General features: G+C 41.5%; 1 protein-coding gene across 4 annotated transcripts in view; it reads left to right on the top strand.

Annotated features, from left to right (window-relative positions):
- Positions 1–12,282, top strand: part of FGFR3 (fibroblast growth factor receptor 3) — a 92,424-nt gene extending 80,142 nt beyond the window's left edge. For all 4 annotated transcript variants that reach the window (XM_069744893.1, XM_069744892.1, XM_069744891.1 and 1 more), the window contains exons 14-18: positions 2,076–2,198; positions 2,877–2,947; positions 7,952–8,089; positions 9,380–9,485; positions 11,528–12,282. In XM_069744893.1, the coding sequence (XP_069600994.1) occupies positions 2,076–2,198; positions 2,877–2,947; positions 7,952–8,089; positions 9,380–9,485; positions 11,528–11,692 (603 nt within the window). In that variant the 3' untranslated portion in view covers positions 11,693–12,282. The remainder of the gene's footprint in view (positions 1–2,075; positions 2,199–2,876; positions 2,948–7,951; positions 8,090–9,379; positions 9,486–11,527) is intronic.
- Positions 12,283–14,034: the final 1,752 nt, after the last annotated feature.

The following is a 14,034-nucleotide window of genomic DNA, read 5'->3' as shown; positions in this document are numbered from 1 at the left end:
CCCACCCAGTAAGTTAATGAAGGGATCACTCTCCCTCTCCATACACAAACAATCCATGATGTTTGGCCTGTACGGCTGAATCATTCCCATAATGAAAGCGGATGGTACGGCGGGATGTCTGCTGTCCATTCATCTCCAAAAAATGCTCCCCTGATGATCCGGCTGATAAACAGACCCCCACAATGGACCCGCATAGTCAGCACGGTGTCCCTCGCCGGGACTGATCATGTCAGTATAAAGAGGGGGTGGGAGGGGGGGGGTGTTCCATTATCTTTGTCCTGCGCCCGAGCACGCAGCGGGGACACAATGAAAGACCCGGACATCTCTTTAGCTTCCACGTTCTGCCTGTGGCTTTGTGTATCCGAGCTCTCCAGCACCAGATGCTTCAGGCGACGCTTATTGTGCAGGATTTCAGAGCTGGATGACTTCTACCGTAACCTACAGAATTGGGAACTTTTTTTTTTTTTTTTGCATTTTGCAGCAGAGAAGGGTTCATATACTTTTTTTTTTTTTATTGTTATTTAACTCTTTACCGAACTAAAAAAAAAAAAAAAGTTTAATTTTAAGGAGACAGATGTAGCAGAGCTGAGTTTCTCGAACACTTTATCGTGGTTTGCACCCGGGTATTGCGAGGTGATGTTTCTCCTTGTGGAGAGTGACATGACAGCGTAAGGAGACTTAAAGGCCATGCAGTGTTTCTATGGGAAATTAAATATGCAAATTGTCTCTTCAATTACTTGAACTCTGTTGGATTTAGCAATCCTAAAAGACATTATCGAGCCTTTCCGCATAACTTGGGATAAAAGCCAAACATGTTTTTGGGATGTTACCCCTCCTGAGTGCAAATCAAGATCAAGAGATCTCAGTTGGCTGCTTGAGAGGCCTCAGACTGGGATGTAAGGGGTAACGTTTGCACCTGAATATTAAGATTCCATATTGATTCGTATTCACCTTTTAGCCTTAGGGGGGTGCAAGACCCTCAATCTTCATACTTTGTGCCACAAAGGTCTACAGTAAGAATACCCCTTTAAGGAGACTATGCAAATGGATCATGCACTCATTGGTCACGTCTCTCCTTGGACCCTGAGGCTGCCTGTCTCTGCCACTTACAAGGTTCTGATAACCTGCAGTCCTATGCAAACCAACAAATTCAGCTCTGCTGTGTCTAAGTTCTCTATATGGACAGGACAACGTACCCAGTATCCATATGGATGCCCGAGAGCCTCATAGTATGGTGGTATATGGCAGTATAGAGTCTAGACTATAGGCCAACGCTCTGCTTCATTCCTGCAGTATATGTAATACTACGTTGCTAAATGGTGCCCTCTAGAGGCTAAAAAAAAAAGTCAAAGTCCCAGTGTTCGCTGTTCTTTGATTTCCTTTTTTTCTGGTCCCACATTTTCTAGTGAATTAATCAATCCTGTAACTCCAAACCGGTTGGAGGACCACAACTCTCAGCATTTCCAGACAACCACAAGTTATGGAAGAATGTGGAAAAATTGATAAAAATGTATTTTCTCCCCCGGGCTTCATTAGTTTTGACCAGGCTTCAGTCTTTAGGTGTCCGTGTACCTTGGCAATTACTTCTGCAAATGCTTTGAAAATAAAACTCGATGCCTTGCAAATAGTCTTGATTATAACTACCGTGTCGTTTTGTGTACACAGCTCTCAGGCAGACCAATATGTCTCCCGTGATTACATGCTACAAACAAACCCCGCGCTGTTCAAGTCTGTATTTGAGCGTTAGTTCTACCCTTCTTCCCCCTTTTCTTGCTAATGTTTAGAGACGGGACTGATGTGAAAAAAAAAAAAAAACAGAACTACACAATCCGACTACACAGGGATTGTTTTGTAGTCTGTTGCCATGGAGACGCACAGTATTTGTGAAACTGCTTCCCTTTTTTTCATGTTTTTTCGATACATTGGAATAGTTTAGAAATTGTTGAAAAAGTATACATACCCTGTAACCAAAGTCCTCCATCTTGGTCTATATTGAGTTTATCATTATTTTTTTAAACAGATTTTCAGGTATTTAAATATATTTTTATTTATTTATTTTTATTTTTTTTTTGCAGTGTATTCACCGAGACCTGGCAGCCAGGAATGTGCTCGTTACTGACGATAATGTGATGAAAATTGCCGATTTTGGCTTGGCCAGAGACATTCACAACATAGACTACTACAAGAAGACCACAAATGTGAGTTGCCGTTTGCTCGAGTGCTCGAGTTATGTATATATGGCGGGGGAGGGGAATTAGAGCGGAAGCTCCTTAGGTCAGAGACCGTGACAATGAATAGAATTATCCAGGTAAAAAAAAAGCTAGTGATCACTAGGAAGTTTATGATCGGTGGAGGTCCATGAAGCAACGGAGGTCCTTGGTTCTTTGCCTGCACGGTGGCGCCTCCTGCTGGCAGGAAGTGTAACACGGCTCCATTCAAGGGTTTGGTATTCCATCACTCCTGATAGTGGTGAAACCCTCCATACTTGCCTTGTCTCAGACTGGTCGCCGGCTGACAACCACGGTGTCCACTTTATGGGCAAACCTGTTGGTTGTCCCCCATCTTTTCCAGTGCAGAGGCAGTGGACATGTTAACCCATTGAGGCTGGTGATCTAATGTTGCATTGAATAGACCCCTGGTATGAGGGGATCCTATTGATTTTATTAGGAGGGATGAGCGGAGACTTCATGGATGATGGTTGTCCAGGATGACGTGAGGTCTGCGTTTTTAGCCGGACCCGGCTGTAGTCAGCAGTCGCCAGTGCAGGGTTTAGGAGGAGGATTAGGTGGGAAGATAGGATGGTGCCAGGGCGGCTGCTCCAATTTGCTGATGGTACAGTCTGTTTTTTTTTTTTTTTTTTGTCTTTTCAATAATAGGGTCGGCTGCCTGTGAAGTGGATGGCTCCAGAAGCATTGTTTGACCGTGTCTACACTCACCAGAGCGATGTGTAAGGATTAACATTCCCCCCATGGAGGGCTCTAGTCACATAAGCACATTGTAATAATGGGAACAAAGCTGATGTCAGGTTTATTAAAACTGAAGGCGATTTGTCTAGTTCACGAGAAGAGAACGTCTACATCAAAAGTATAAACACATCACACTACTGATCGTATACTGATCCTGAGTTACATCCTGTATTATACCCCAGAGCTGCACTCACTATTCTGCTGGTGCAGTCACTGTGTACATACATTACTGATGCTGAGTTGCATCATGTATTATACTCCAGAGCTGCACTCACTATTCTTCTGGTGCAGTCACTGTGTACATACATTACTGATCCTGAGTTACATCCTGTATTATACCCCAGAGCTGCACTCTCTATTCTGCTGGTGCAGTCACTGTGTACATACATTACATTACTGATCCTGAGTTACATCCTGTATTATACTCCAGAGCTGCACTCACTATTCTGCTGGTGCAGTCACTGTGTACATACATTACATTACTGATCCTGAGTTACATCCTGTATTATACTCCAGAGCTGCACTCACTATTCTGCTGGTGCAGTCACTGTGTACATACATTACTGATCCTGAGTTACATCCTGTATTGTACCCCAGAGCTGCACTCACTATTCTGCTGGTGCAGTCACTGTGTACATACATTACATTACTGATCCTGAGTTACATCCTGTATTATACCATAGAGCTGCACTCACTATTCTGCTGGTGCGGTCACTGTGTACATACATTACATTACGGTTCCTGAGTTACATCCAGTATTATACTCCAGAGCTGCACTCACTATTCTGCTGGTGCACTCACTGTGTACATACATTACATTACTGATCCCGAGTTACATCCTGCATTATACCCCAGAGCTGCACTCACTATTCGGCTGGTGCAGTCACTGTGTACATACATTACATTACTGATCCTGAGTTACATCCTGTATTATACCCCAGAGCTGCACTCACTATTCTGCTGGTGCAGTCACTGTGTACATACATTACTGATCCTGAGTTACATCCTGTATTATACTCCAGAGCTGCACTCACTATTCTGCTGGTGCAGTCACTGTGTACATACATTACTGATCCTGAGTTACATCCTGTATTATACCCCAGAGCTGCACTCACTATTCTGCTGGTGCAGTCACTGTGTACATACATTACATTACTGATCCTGAGTTACATCCTGTATTATACCATAGAGCTGCACTCACTATTCTGCTGGTGCGGTCACTGTGTACATACATTACATTACTGATCCTGAGTTACATCCTGTATTATACCCCAGAGCTGCACTCACTATTCTGCTGGTGCAGTCACTGTGTACATACATTACATTACTGATCCTGAGTTACATCCTATATTATACCCCAGAGCTGCACTCACTATTCTGCTGGTGCAGTCACTGTGTACATACATTACATTACTGATCCTGAGTTACATCCTGTATTATACCATAGAGCTGCACTCACTATTCTGCTGGTGCGGTCACTGTGTACATACATTACATTACGGTTCCTGAGTTACATCCAGTATTATACTCCAGAGCTGCACTCACTATTCTGCTGGTGCAGTCACTGTGTACATACATTACATTACTGATCCTGAGTTACATCCTGTATTATACCCCAGAGCTGCACTCACTATTCTGCTGGTGCAGTCACTGTGTACATACATTACATTACTGATCCTGAGTTACATCCTGTATTATACCCCAGAGCTGCACTCACTATTCTGCTGGTGCAGTCACTGTGTACATACATTACATTACTGATCCTGAGTTACATCCTGTATTATACTCCAGAGCTGCACTCACTATTCTGCTGGTGCACTCACTGTGTACATGCATTACATTACTGATCCCGAGTTACATCCTGCATTATACCCCAGAGCTGCACTCACTATTCTGCTGGTGCAGTCACTGTGTACATACATTACATTACTGATCCTGAGTTACATCCTGTATTATACCATAGAGCTGCACTCACTATTCTGCTGGTGCAGTCACTGTGTACATACATTACATTACTGATCCTGAGTTACATCCTGTATTATACCATAGAGCTGCACTCACTATTCTGCTGGTGCAGTCACTGTGTACATACATTACATTACGGTTCCTGAGTTACATCCAGTATTATACTCCAGAGCTGCACTCACTATTCTGCTGGTGCAGTCACTGTGTACATACATTACATTACTGATCCCGAGTTACATCCTGCATTATACCCCAGAGCTGCACTCACTATTCTGCTGGTGCAGTCACTGTGTACATACATTACATTACTGATCCTGAGTTACATCCTGTATTATACCCCAGAGCTCCACTCACTATTCTGCTAGTGCAGTCACTGTGTACATACATTACTGATCCTGAGTTACATCCTGTATTATACTCCAGAGCTGCACTCACTATTCTGCTGGTGCAATCACTGTGTACATACATTACATTACTGATCCTGAGTTACATCCTGTATTATACCCCAGAGCTGCACTCACTATTCTGCTGGTGCAGTCACTGTGTACATACATTACATTACTGATCCTGAGTTACATCCTGTATTATACCATAGAGCTGCACTCACTATTCTGCTGGTGCAGTCACTGTGTACATACATTACATTACTGATCCTGAGTTACATCCTGTATTATACCCCAGAGCTGCACTCACTATTCTGCTGGTGCAGTCACTGTGTACATACATTACTGATCCTGAGTTATATCCTGTATTATACCCCAGAGCTGCACTCACTATTCTGCTGGTGCAGTCACTGTGTACATACATTACATTACTGATCCTGAGTTACATCCTGTATTATACCCTAGAGCTGCACTCACTATTCTGCTGGTGCAGTCACTGTGTACATACATTATATTACTGATCCTGAGTTACATCCTGTATTATACTCCAGAGCTGCACTCACTATTCCGCTGGAAAAGTCACTGTGTACATACATTACTGATCCTGAGTTACATCCTGTATTATACCCCAGAGCTGCGCTCACTATTCTGCTGGTGCAGTCACTGTGTACATACATTACATTACTGATCCTGAGTTACATCCTGTATTGTACCCCAGAGCTGTGCTCACTATTCTGCTGGTGCAGTCACTGTGTACATACATTACTGATCCTGAGTTACATCCTGTATTATACCCCAGAGCTGCGCTCACTATTCTGCTGGTGCAGTCACTGTGTACATACATTACATTACTGATCCTGAGTTACATCCTGTATTGTACCCCAGAGCTGCGCTCACTATTCTGCTGGTGCAGTCACTGTGTACATACATTACTGATCCTGAGTTACATCCTGTATTGTACCCCAGAGCTGCGCTCACTATTCTGCTGGTGCGATCACTGTGTACATACATTACATTGCTGATCCTGAGTTACATCCTGTATTATACCCCAGAGCTGCGCTCACTATTCTGCTGGTGCAGTCACTGTGTACATACATTACATTACTGATCCTGAGTTACATCCTGTATTATACCATAGAGCTGCACTCACTATTCTGCTGGTGCAGTCACTGTGTACATACATTACATTACTGATCATGTACTGATCCTGAGTTACATCCTGTATTATACCCCAGAGCTGCGCTCACTATTCTGCTGGTGCGATCACTGTGTACATACATTACATTACTGATCCTGAGTTACATCCTGTATTATACCATAGAGCTGCACTCACTATTCTGCTGGTGCAGTCACTGTGTACATACATTACATTACTGATCCTGAGTTACATCCTGTATTATACCATAGAGCTGCACTCACTATTCTGCTGGTGCAGTCACTGTGTACATACATTACATTACTGATCCTGAGTTACATCCTGTATGATACCCCAGAGCTGCACTCACTATTCTGCTGGTGCAGTCACTGTGTACATACATTACTGATCCTGAGTTACATCCTGTATTATACCCCAGAGCTGCACTCACTATTCTGCTGGTGCAGTCACTGTGTACATACATTACATTACTGATCCTGAGTTACATCCTGTATTATACCCCAGAGCTGCACTCACTATTCTGCTGGTGCAGTCACTGTGTACATACATTACTGATCCTGAGTTACATCCTGTATTATACCCCAGAGCTGCACTCACTATTCTGCTGGTGCAGTCACTGTGTACATACATTACTGATCCTGAGTTACATCCTGTATTGTACCCCAGAGCTGCACTCACTATTCTGCTGGTGCAGTCACTGTGTACATTACATTACTGATCCTGAGTTACATCCTGTATTATACCCCAGAGCTGCGCTCACTATTCTGCTGGTGCAGTCACTGTGTACATACATTACATCACTGATCCTATGTGTGGCAGACATTGTTCTCTCAGGTGACTGCTAGAGGAGAGGGTCTGCATAGCCCTGAGTATTGCACATGAGGGGGGTGTTGAGGGCAGTAAAGCCTGAATTTCTCCTCGTACAGCCGGATTCGCCATAATCATAGACACATTAACCACAGTTTTGAGGGGAGAAACCATTTACTCCCCCTTTATGTATTTGCTCTGTGTATTGGTGCATTATGAGCGCAGTATTGCGGCACTTTACTGCTAACAATCGTATGGCCTACTACTGGCGGTAGCGGTTCTATACATTGGCCTAAGTAGTCGATCTATATAGCAGTAGTTCTAAGCAACAGGTCGACATCCCCTGTGGAGCTGTATTTCAGCATGGCCGGTCTGGGCATCAATAATTTGATTTGTTCCATTCATCGGCCCCAGATGAAATCTTTACAATAGGGTTGGGCGGAGGAATAATGGAGGCGCCATCACTGCCGTGATTAAATACTCGTTTTACATTTAGACGTCATGCCCGGCTTTTATTTCATTTTTAATTTTTTTTGCTACTAAAGTGTCCCGGGCAATTAGTTCTACGAGTGTTAGTCGTGCATGGCCGCACATGAATGCCCTACACCTTCCTCCCCAACAATCAATTCTGCTGCAGAAACACTTGTGAATTTTAATTGTGTTTTTTCCCCCAGATGGTCATTCGGAGTGCTTCTCTGGGAGATCTTTACTTTGGGGGGCTCTCCATACCCTGGGATCCCAGTAGAGGAACTGTTTAAGCTCTTAAAAGAAGGTCATCGAATGGACAAGCCCGCCAATTGCACACACGAGCTGTAAGTAGCCGAACTCCCATCTTCATGCATTGGATGACTTTATAAGAAATTGGTGATGCTTTGGTATGGTGGGACCAAGGACCTACGCAGCATCGAAGCTGCCCATGCAGCTGCCATTTTCGAGAGGGGGGCGATGCTGCCCATGCAGCTGCCATTTTCGAGAGGGGGCGATGCTGCCCATGCAGCTGCCATTTTCGAGAGGGGGCGATGCTGCCCATGCAGCTGCCATTTTCGAGAGGGGGCGATGCTGCCCATGCAGCTGCTATTTTCGAGAGGGGGCAATGCTGCCCATGCAGCTGCCATTTTTCGAGAGTGGGGTATCCACCTCTAAGGACAATTTTTATTTTTTTAATTTTATTTATTTTTTATTCTATTCATTTATTTTTTACTTAAGTGCATGTATTTTGGGCTAATATCATTTTTGCAGTTGGGTTTCTTTAAAAAAAAAAAAACAGTTTGACTTGTGTGGCCTCTTTCTTTTTTTTTTTTTTATTTTTAGTGGCTACTGAATGAGTTAACTGAAATTCCGTCAGTGAGCTCAGTCTGGCAGGAATGTGTATACCTTTTTTTTTCCCAAAAGGCAAATGGACAACCACTTTCAAAGAAGTGAAATAGTCAAGTCAGAAGTAGGGACCACGCCTGCCCTGTCCAGGGAAGTGTGGTGGTGTTGAGACGCTACTGAAAGGGGCGTCATTTTTTATTTTTATATGCCCAACTCCCCTCCCAATCATCTTCTGGGGTGTACATTATGGGCAGGGTGTGATCATTCAGGTGGCTTTGCTGGACGTACCAATCCAGTGAAGGTGGTGGTGGTGGCTTCCATCCGCAACGAAATTGAGATATCGGCCACCACAAAGACAAAGTCCCCCATATTATTTACTTGCCATACACTTCAAGTCGGCGTTTTTAAATACCATCCCCGTATACAAGCACACTTTGCTCGGGTGAATGTGCACGTTTTCAGAAAGGCTGGAGGTGGGGGGAGTAAGCCACTCCTCAGAGAAGACCACTTTTGGTATGTTAAAATCCAACAGCCGGTTCCATCTCTCCCGCGACATCAACCAAAAGGGAAAGGCCGTGAGACCTCCACACATATTAGATGGTTCGTCCCACCAAAGTCCACCGTTGACCTTCACATAGTCGTACACATTAGACCATTATCAGACACAAAGACAGATGCCCATTACAAGCCAACATGGAAGAGTTCCCTACATCACCGGTACAAGAAGTCTACCGGCATGATCTTCGTGGGTTGGTCAATGGATGATCTGTGTTCTCTTCTTTTCTCAGATACATGATCATGCGAGAGTGCTGGCATGCTGTCCCATCACAAAGACCAACATTCAAGCAGCTTGTTGAAGACCTAGACCGTGCTCTTACTGTCACATCTACTGATGTAAGTCATTTCATACCTGGATTTCCACTAATCAGCTGCAATCCGGCAATAAGTGATGCGTTTCCCTACAGCACCTCCAGAGGAGAAATGAAGTATTACACTGGTATCATTGAAAACGTGTAATGCTTAGACTTGACTTCCTCCAGAGTGAGACATGCTTGTAGCTAATTTTAAGCCAAAAAAAAAGAGAGAGAACCTCAATTTTTTTTTTAAATTCTGAATTTCTGAACTAGACAACCTCTATCAATAGGGAAACGTTTGATTTTATTGCAGAAGTTGATGTTTAGACCCTTGACTGAGTGGTCTGAGTGGGTCCGTCAATGTCTCCTTGTCCAGAACAAGACAGCACTGTAGGGTATATGTACCTAGCGGTGACCCTACTACTTGCATTACACTGCCATAACATTACCAGCTCATTGCACTCTGTAAAAATCCTACAATCCGCTGCAGGCCCCCCATCGGAGAATTCCCTCAGCCTCCGTTACACAAAGACCCTCTGTGCACGGACTGAGACAACTTGTTTCTTTACTCGTAATTGAAGCAATTTGCGCGAATGAATGACGTGAGATGTGCACTGTGCATTACTCTGTCAGAATGATTAGCTCCTTTTGATCGCACAGCTCTTAATGCTTTTTTTAAATAAAAAAAACTTCACCCATCACAAAAGGGTTAGTTTTCTACGTGATGATAAACTGGGGAAAGCAGAGGATAACACTTGAAAATTAAATTGGTAAAAATAAAAATAATAAAATAGAAAAATAAAAAGAATACTTTATATTTTTTTATTCATGGAATTTTTTGTATTTTTAATTATTTTTGTATATTATTAGAAGGTTGTTCGGTCTCCTGATAAGTCTGCAGTCACTATGTGACTGCAGACTTCTGAATCCTGACATCGTGCGGTGCTCATGCTGTCAGTATTCACCTTTATTGCTGACAATTTGCATACATGCGGTCATCTGCCAACTAGACGTTATTGCTGGCAATTTGCATACATGCGGTCATCTGCCAACTAGACGTTATTGCTGGCAATTTGCATACATGCGGTCATCCGCCAACTAGACGTTATTGCTGGCAATTTACATACATGCAGTCATCCGCCAACTAGACGTTATTGCTGACAATTTGCATACATGCAGTCATCTGCCAACTAGACGTTATTGCTGGTAATTTGCATACATGCGGTCATCTGCCAACTAGACGTTATTGCTGGCAATTTGCATACATGCAGTCATCCGCCAACTAGACGTTATTGCTGGCAATTTGCATACATGCAGTCATCCGCCAACTAGACGTTATTGCTGACAATTTGCATACATGCAGTCATCTGCCAACTAGACGTTATTGCTGGTAATTTGCATACATGCGGTCATCTGCCAACTAGACGTTATTGCTGGCAATTTGCATACATGCAGTCATCCGCCAACTAGACGTTATTGCTGGCAATTTGCATACATGCGGTCATCTGCCAACTAGTCGTGCCCAGCCTTTCTCAATTCACTTGTATCTACGTCTAGTCGTAATGTGTCCGGAAGTATGCAAATCCCGCTCTTGCCGTGATAAGCTGTGACTCCTGATAGTGACTGCACCGCTGTGTGCTGTGCACCCCTCCTCTGCTTTGTAGGGGGCGGTGGCCTTCCTAATGAGTGGCAGTTTGGATCAGCAGCATGGTTGAGCGCAGAGCTCCCTCTGCCGCATCATAGGAGCGCAAGGGCACTGAAGCTGCCCCCATCAATCGATCCTGTTAGCTTCAAAGCAACTGCCAGCTCTAAATCGAAGATCTACAACTCTAGTCTCCTCTTACAGACAGCAGAGGTGGTCGGTAACCTTGGAAACAAGCAGTAAACTATAGCATTCTTCCATTCTTGGGAACACAGGGAATTTTTTAATATGGGGTAAATTGGAAAGTTTCTTGTGTTGTGTTTTTTTTAAGCATTTTTTCCCCATTTAAAAGATGAGAAACCCATTTAATAGAGACCAAACTAATATTATTGTTATTATTTTTATTTAATGCATTTTTTATTTATTTTTTTCTATTTCAGGAGTACCTTGACCTCTCTGTGCCATTTGAACAGTATTCACCGGCGTGCCAGGACAGTCACAGCACTTGCTCATCGGGAGACGACTCAGTCTTTGCACATGACATTCTTCCGGATGAGGTCTGTCTTCCTAAGCACCAGCAATATAACTGTATCATCCGAACATGACTTTATACCGGACGCCCAGGAGGAATGTAGACTAGAGGCATATGGACAGGACTGCCCGGTCGTTACAAGGATTTTTCTTTTTTTGTTTTGTTTTGTTTTTTTTGAGCCGTATAAAATATTTGCTGTATACAAAGTCATAAAGCACTGTTTGGCCTGAAGGAACTTATGTGCCAAGATATAAAGAAGACGAAAGAGAAAATATATTAAAATTTTATATATTTGAAAAAAAAGGAGAATGTTAACACTAAAGGGGGTCCTCGTGCTGTGACCCCTAGTGAGCAACCAATCTGTGCCTGCGATGCTAGAAGAGAATCCAAACAAGCTCCAAACAAAAACTTCCTAGGGTTTTATTGTGTATTTTTTACATGCAGTATGATGAATGTTTTTGGGGGTAAATCTCAAACGTTGTTCTGCTTTTGGGTATCTGAGCACTAGTATATCTCACATTCTTTTTAAACACTTTATTTTTCTTTTCTTTTTTTGGCCATCACCTATCCCAATTATAGGACAATTGTCCTGTCACCTTCAGCTCTTACCATTTACCGAAGCACTTGTAAGCACATAAAGCATATGATATGAAAAATTTAGATAAAAAAAAAAAAAATTAAAAGATCAGAATTGAGACTTTTAATGCAAAACTAAATATATATATATATATATATATATATATATATATTAGTACAAAATAAGATTTGGGGAGTTTTTATTTATTAAACTAATATTTTGTAACGGGATAATGTCTCCATTATTTGCCATAAATGTGTACCTGGTGTAAATGCTGATGTTCTCCTGAATCCGGCGTTGTTTTTCTTTCGTTCTTGCGTCTCTCCGTTCCTGAGATACGGCCACTTCTTCCCTCTACATAAAAAGTAGGTGTGGTCCTCAGCTCCTCATGGGAGTGTTCTAGGAGACCACACCCCCTTGTTAGAATTTAAAAAAAAACACAATTTATGTACAGGAGAGAAAGGCTAATATCTCAGGAACGGAGAGGCACAGTAACAAAGGGAAAACTGCGTTGGATTCAGGAGAACAGCGGCATTAACAGCAGATTAAAATACTTCATTTATGGAAAGGGACCGGTCTTCTGTTAATCCATTAAATATGCTATTGTAAGAACGTACGATTAATATGAGCAGTAAATGCTGTGAAACATGCTTATATTTTACCTACCATAAATATGTGGTTTTATAACCAATGTATCATTACCATTTCAGGTTAAGACACACAAACACAATGATTAAAAAAAAAAAGTTTAATTTTTAAATTTATAGATTTAAAATATTTCACTTTTTTTTTTTTTTTTTTTTTTTTATTATTGAGCCCTCCTTTTATGATGTTTGCATTTTAACTAAACCTCAGATACCTGAAAGCGGGGACTGTTCAATTAATTTCAAAATGATTTGTATCAAAATACAATGTAAATTCCCATGCACAGTTAATGTATATACGTTAAAAAAATGTATAAAAAAAGAAAAAAGTGTTATTGGTCCTGGTTTAAAAGCATTGCAATCTAGAATGACACTGATCTCATCGATAATCTAATTTTTATACTGTCGGTTTTGTTCTAAAAATTGTTATTTTGTTAACGTTGTATATTTGTAAAGTTATTTATAGATATTATTAACCTAATGAATCCTTTATTCTTGCCCCTAGGCCTAGCTTTACTTAATGCCTTGCCTCCACAAATCTTGCATTTAACTTATTAACAGTCCAGAAAAAAAAGGCTTCTATTTTGTTTTGTTTTCTTTTTGTTTTTTTTGTTTTTTTTTGTTTTTTTTTCTTTTTTTTTGTTTTTTTTTTTGTTTATCCAAAAATATTTGAAAAAAAAAGTGTACAAAATGTATAGTCCTGTTAGCTGCATTATATGATTGTATGTATATGTATATATTTGCTGTTTGGTAGAAAGACAGCGCCTCAGAGAGAAATTATTTACAACGGCTTTCAAAAAAAAAAAATTCTAATTTATATTTATCTAATTTTTTTTTTTTGTCTTCGGTTAATGTGTGAACATGCTCACTTTTTTATTTTTTTGTATTAGTCGCAAAGTGGGAGTGATTGCTGGTCAATAAAAAAAGTTCTAATAAGTGTTCATCGATGACCTTGAGAATACACCCCGCAAGGTCATGAACACAATGTGCTTGCATCAAACTTGTGGATAAAGTATTTATTTTGTTTATTTCGTGGACTGCATTGGAAAATAAAGCAAAAACAAAACCTGAATTTTACAATATTGCAATAAACAAATTTTTATCAATTTTAAGCACTAAAATAATCTGTTTAAATATGTTCTACTTAAGGACGCCCGTCCCTCCTTCTCTACCCTGAATGTGAACGTTTTCTTA

Source organism: Ranitomeya imitator, chromosome 1, assembly GCF_032444005.1.
Source record: "Ranitomeya imitator isolate aRanImi1 chromosome 1, aRanImi1.pri, whole genome shotgun sequence".
Lineage (NCBI taxonomy): Eukaryota > Metazoa > Chordata > Amphibia > Anura > Dendrobatidae > Ranitomeya > Ranitomeya imitator.
This window is presented reverse-complemented; position numbering and strand designations above follow the sequence as displayed.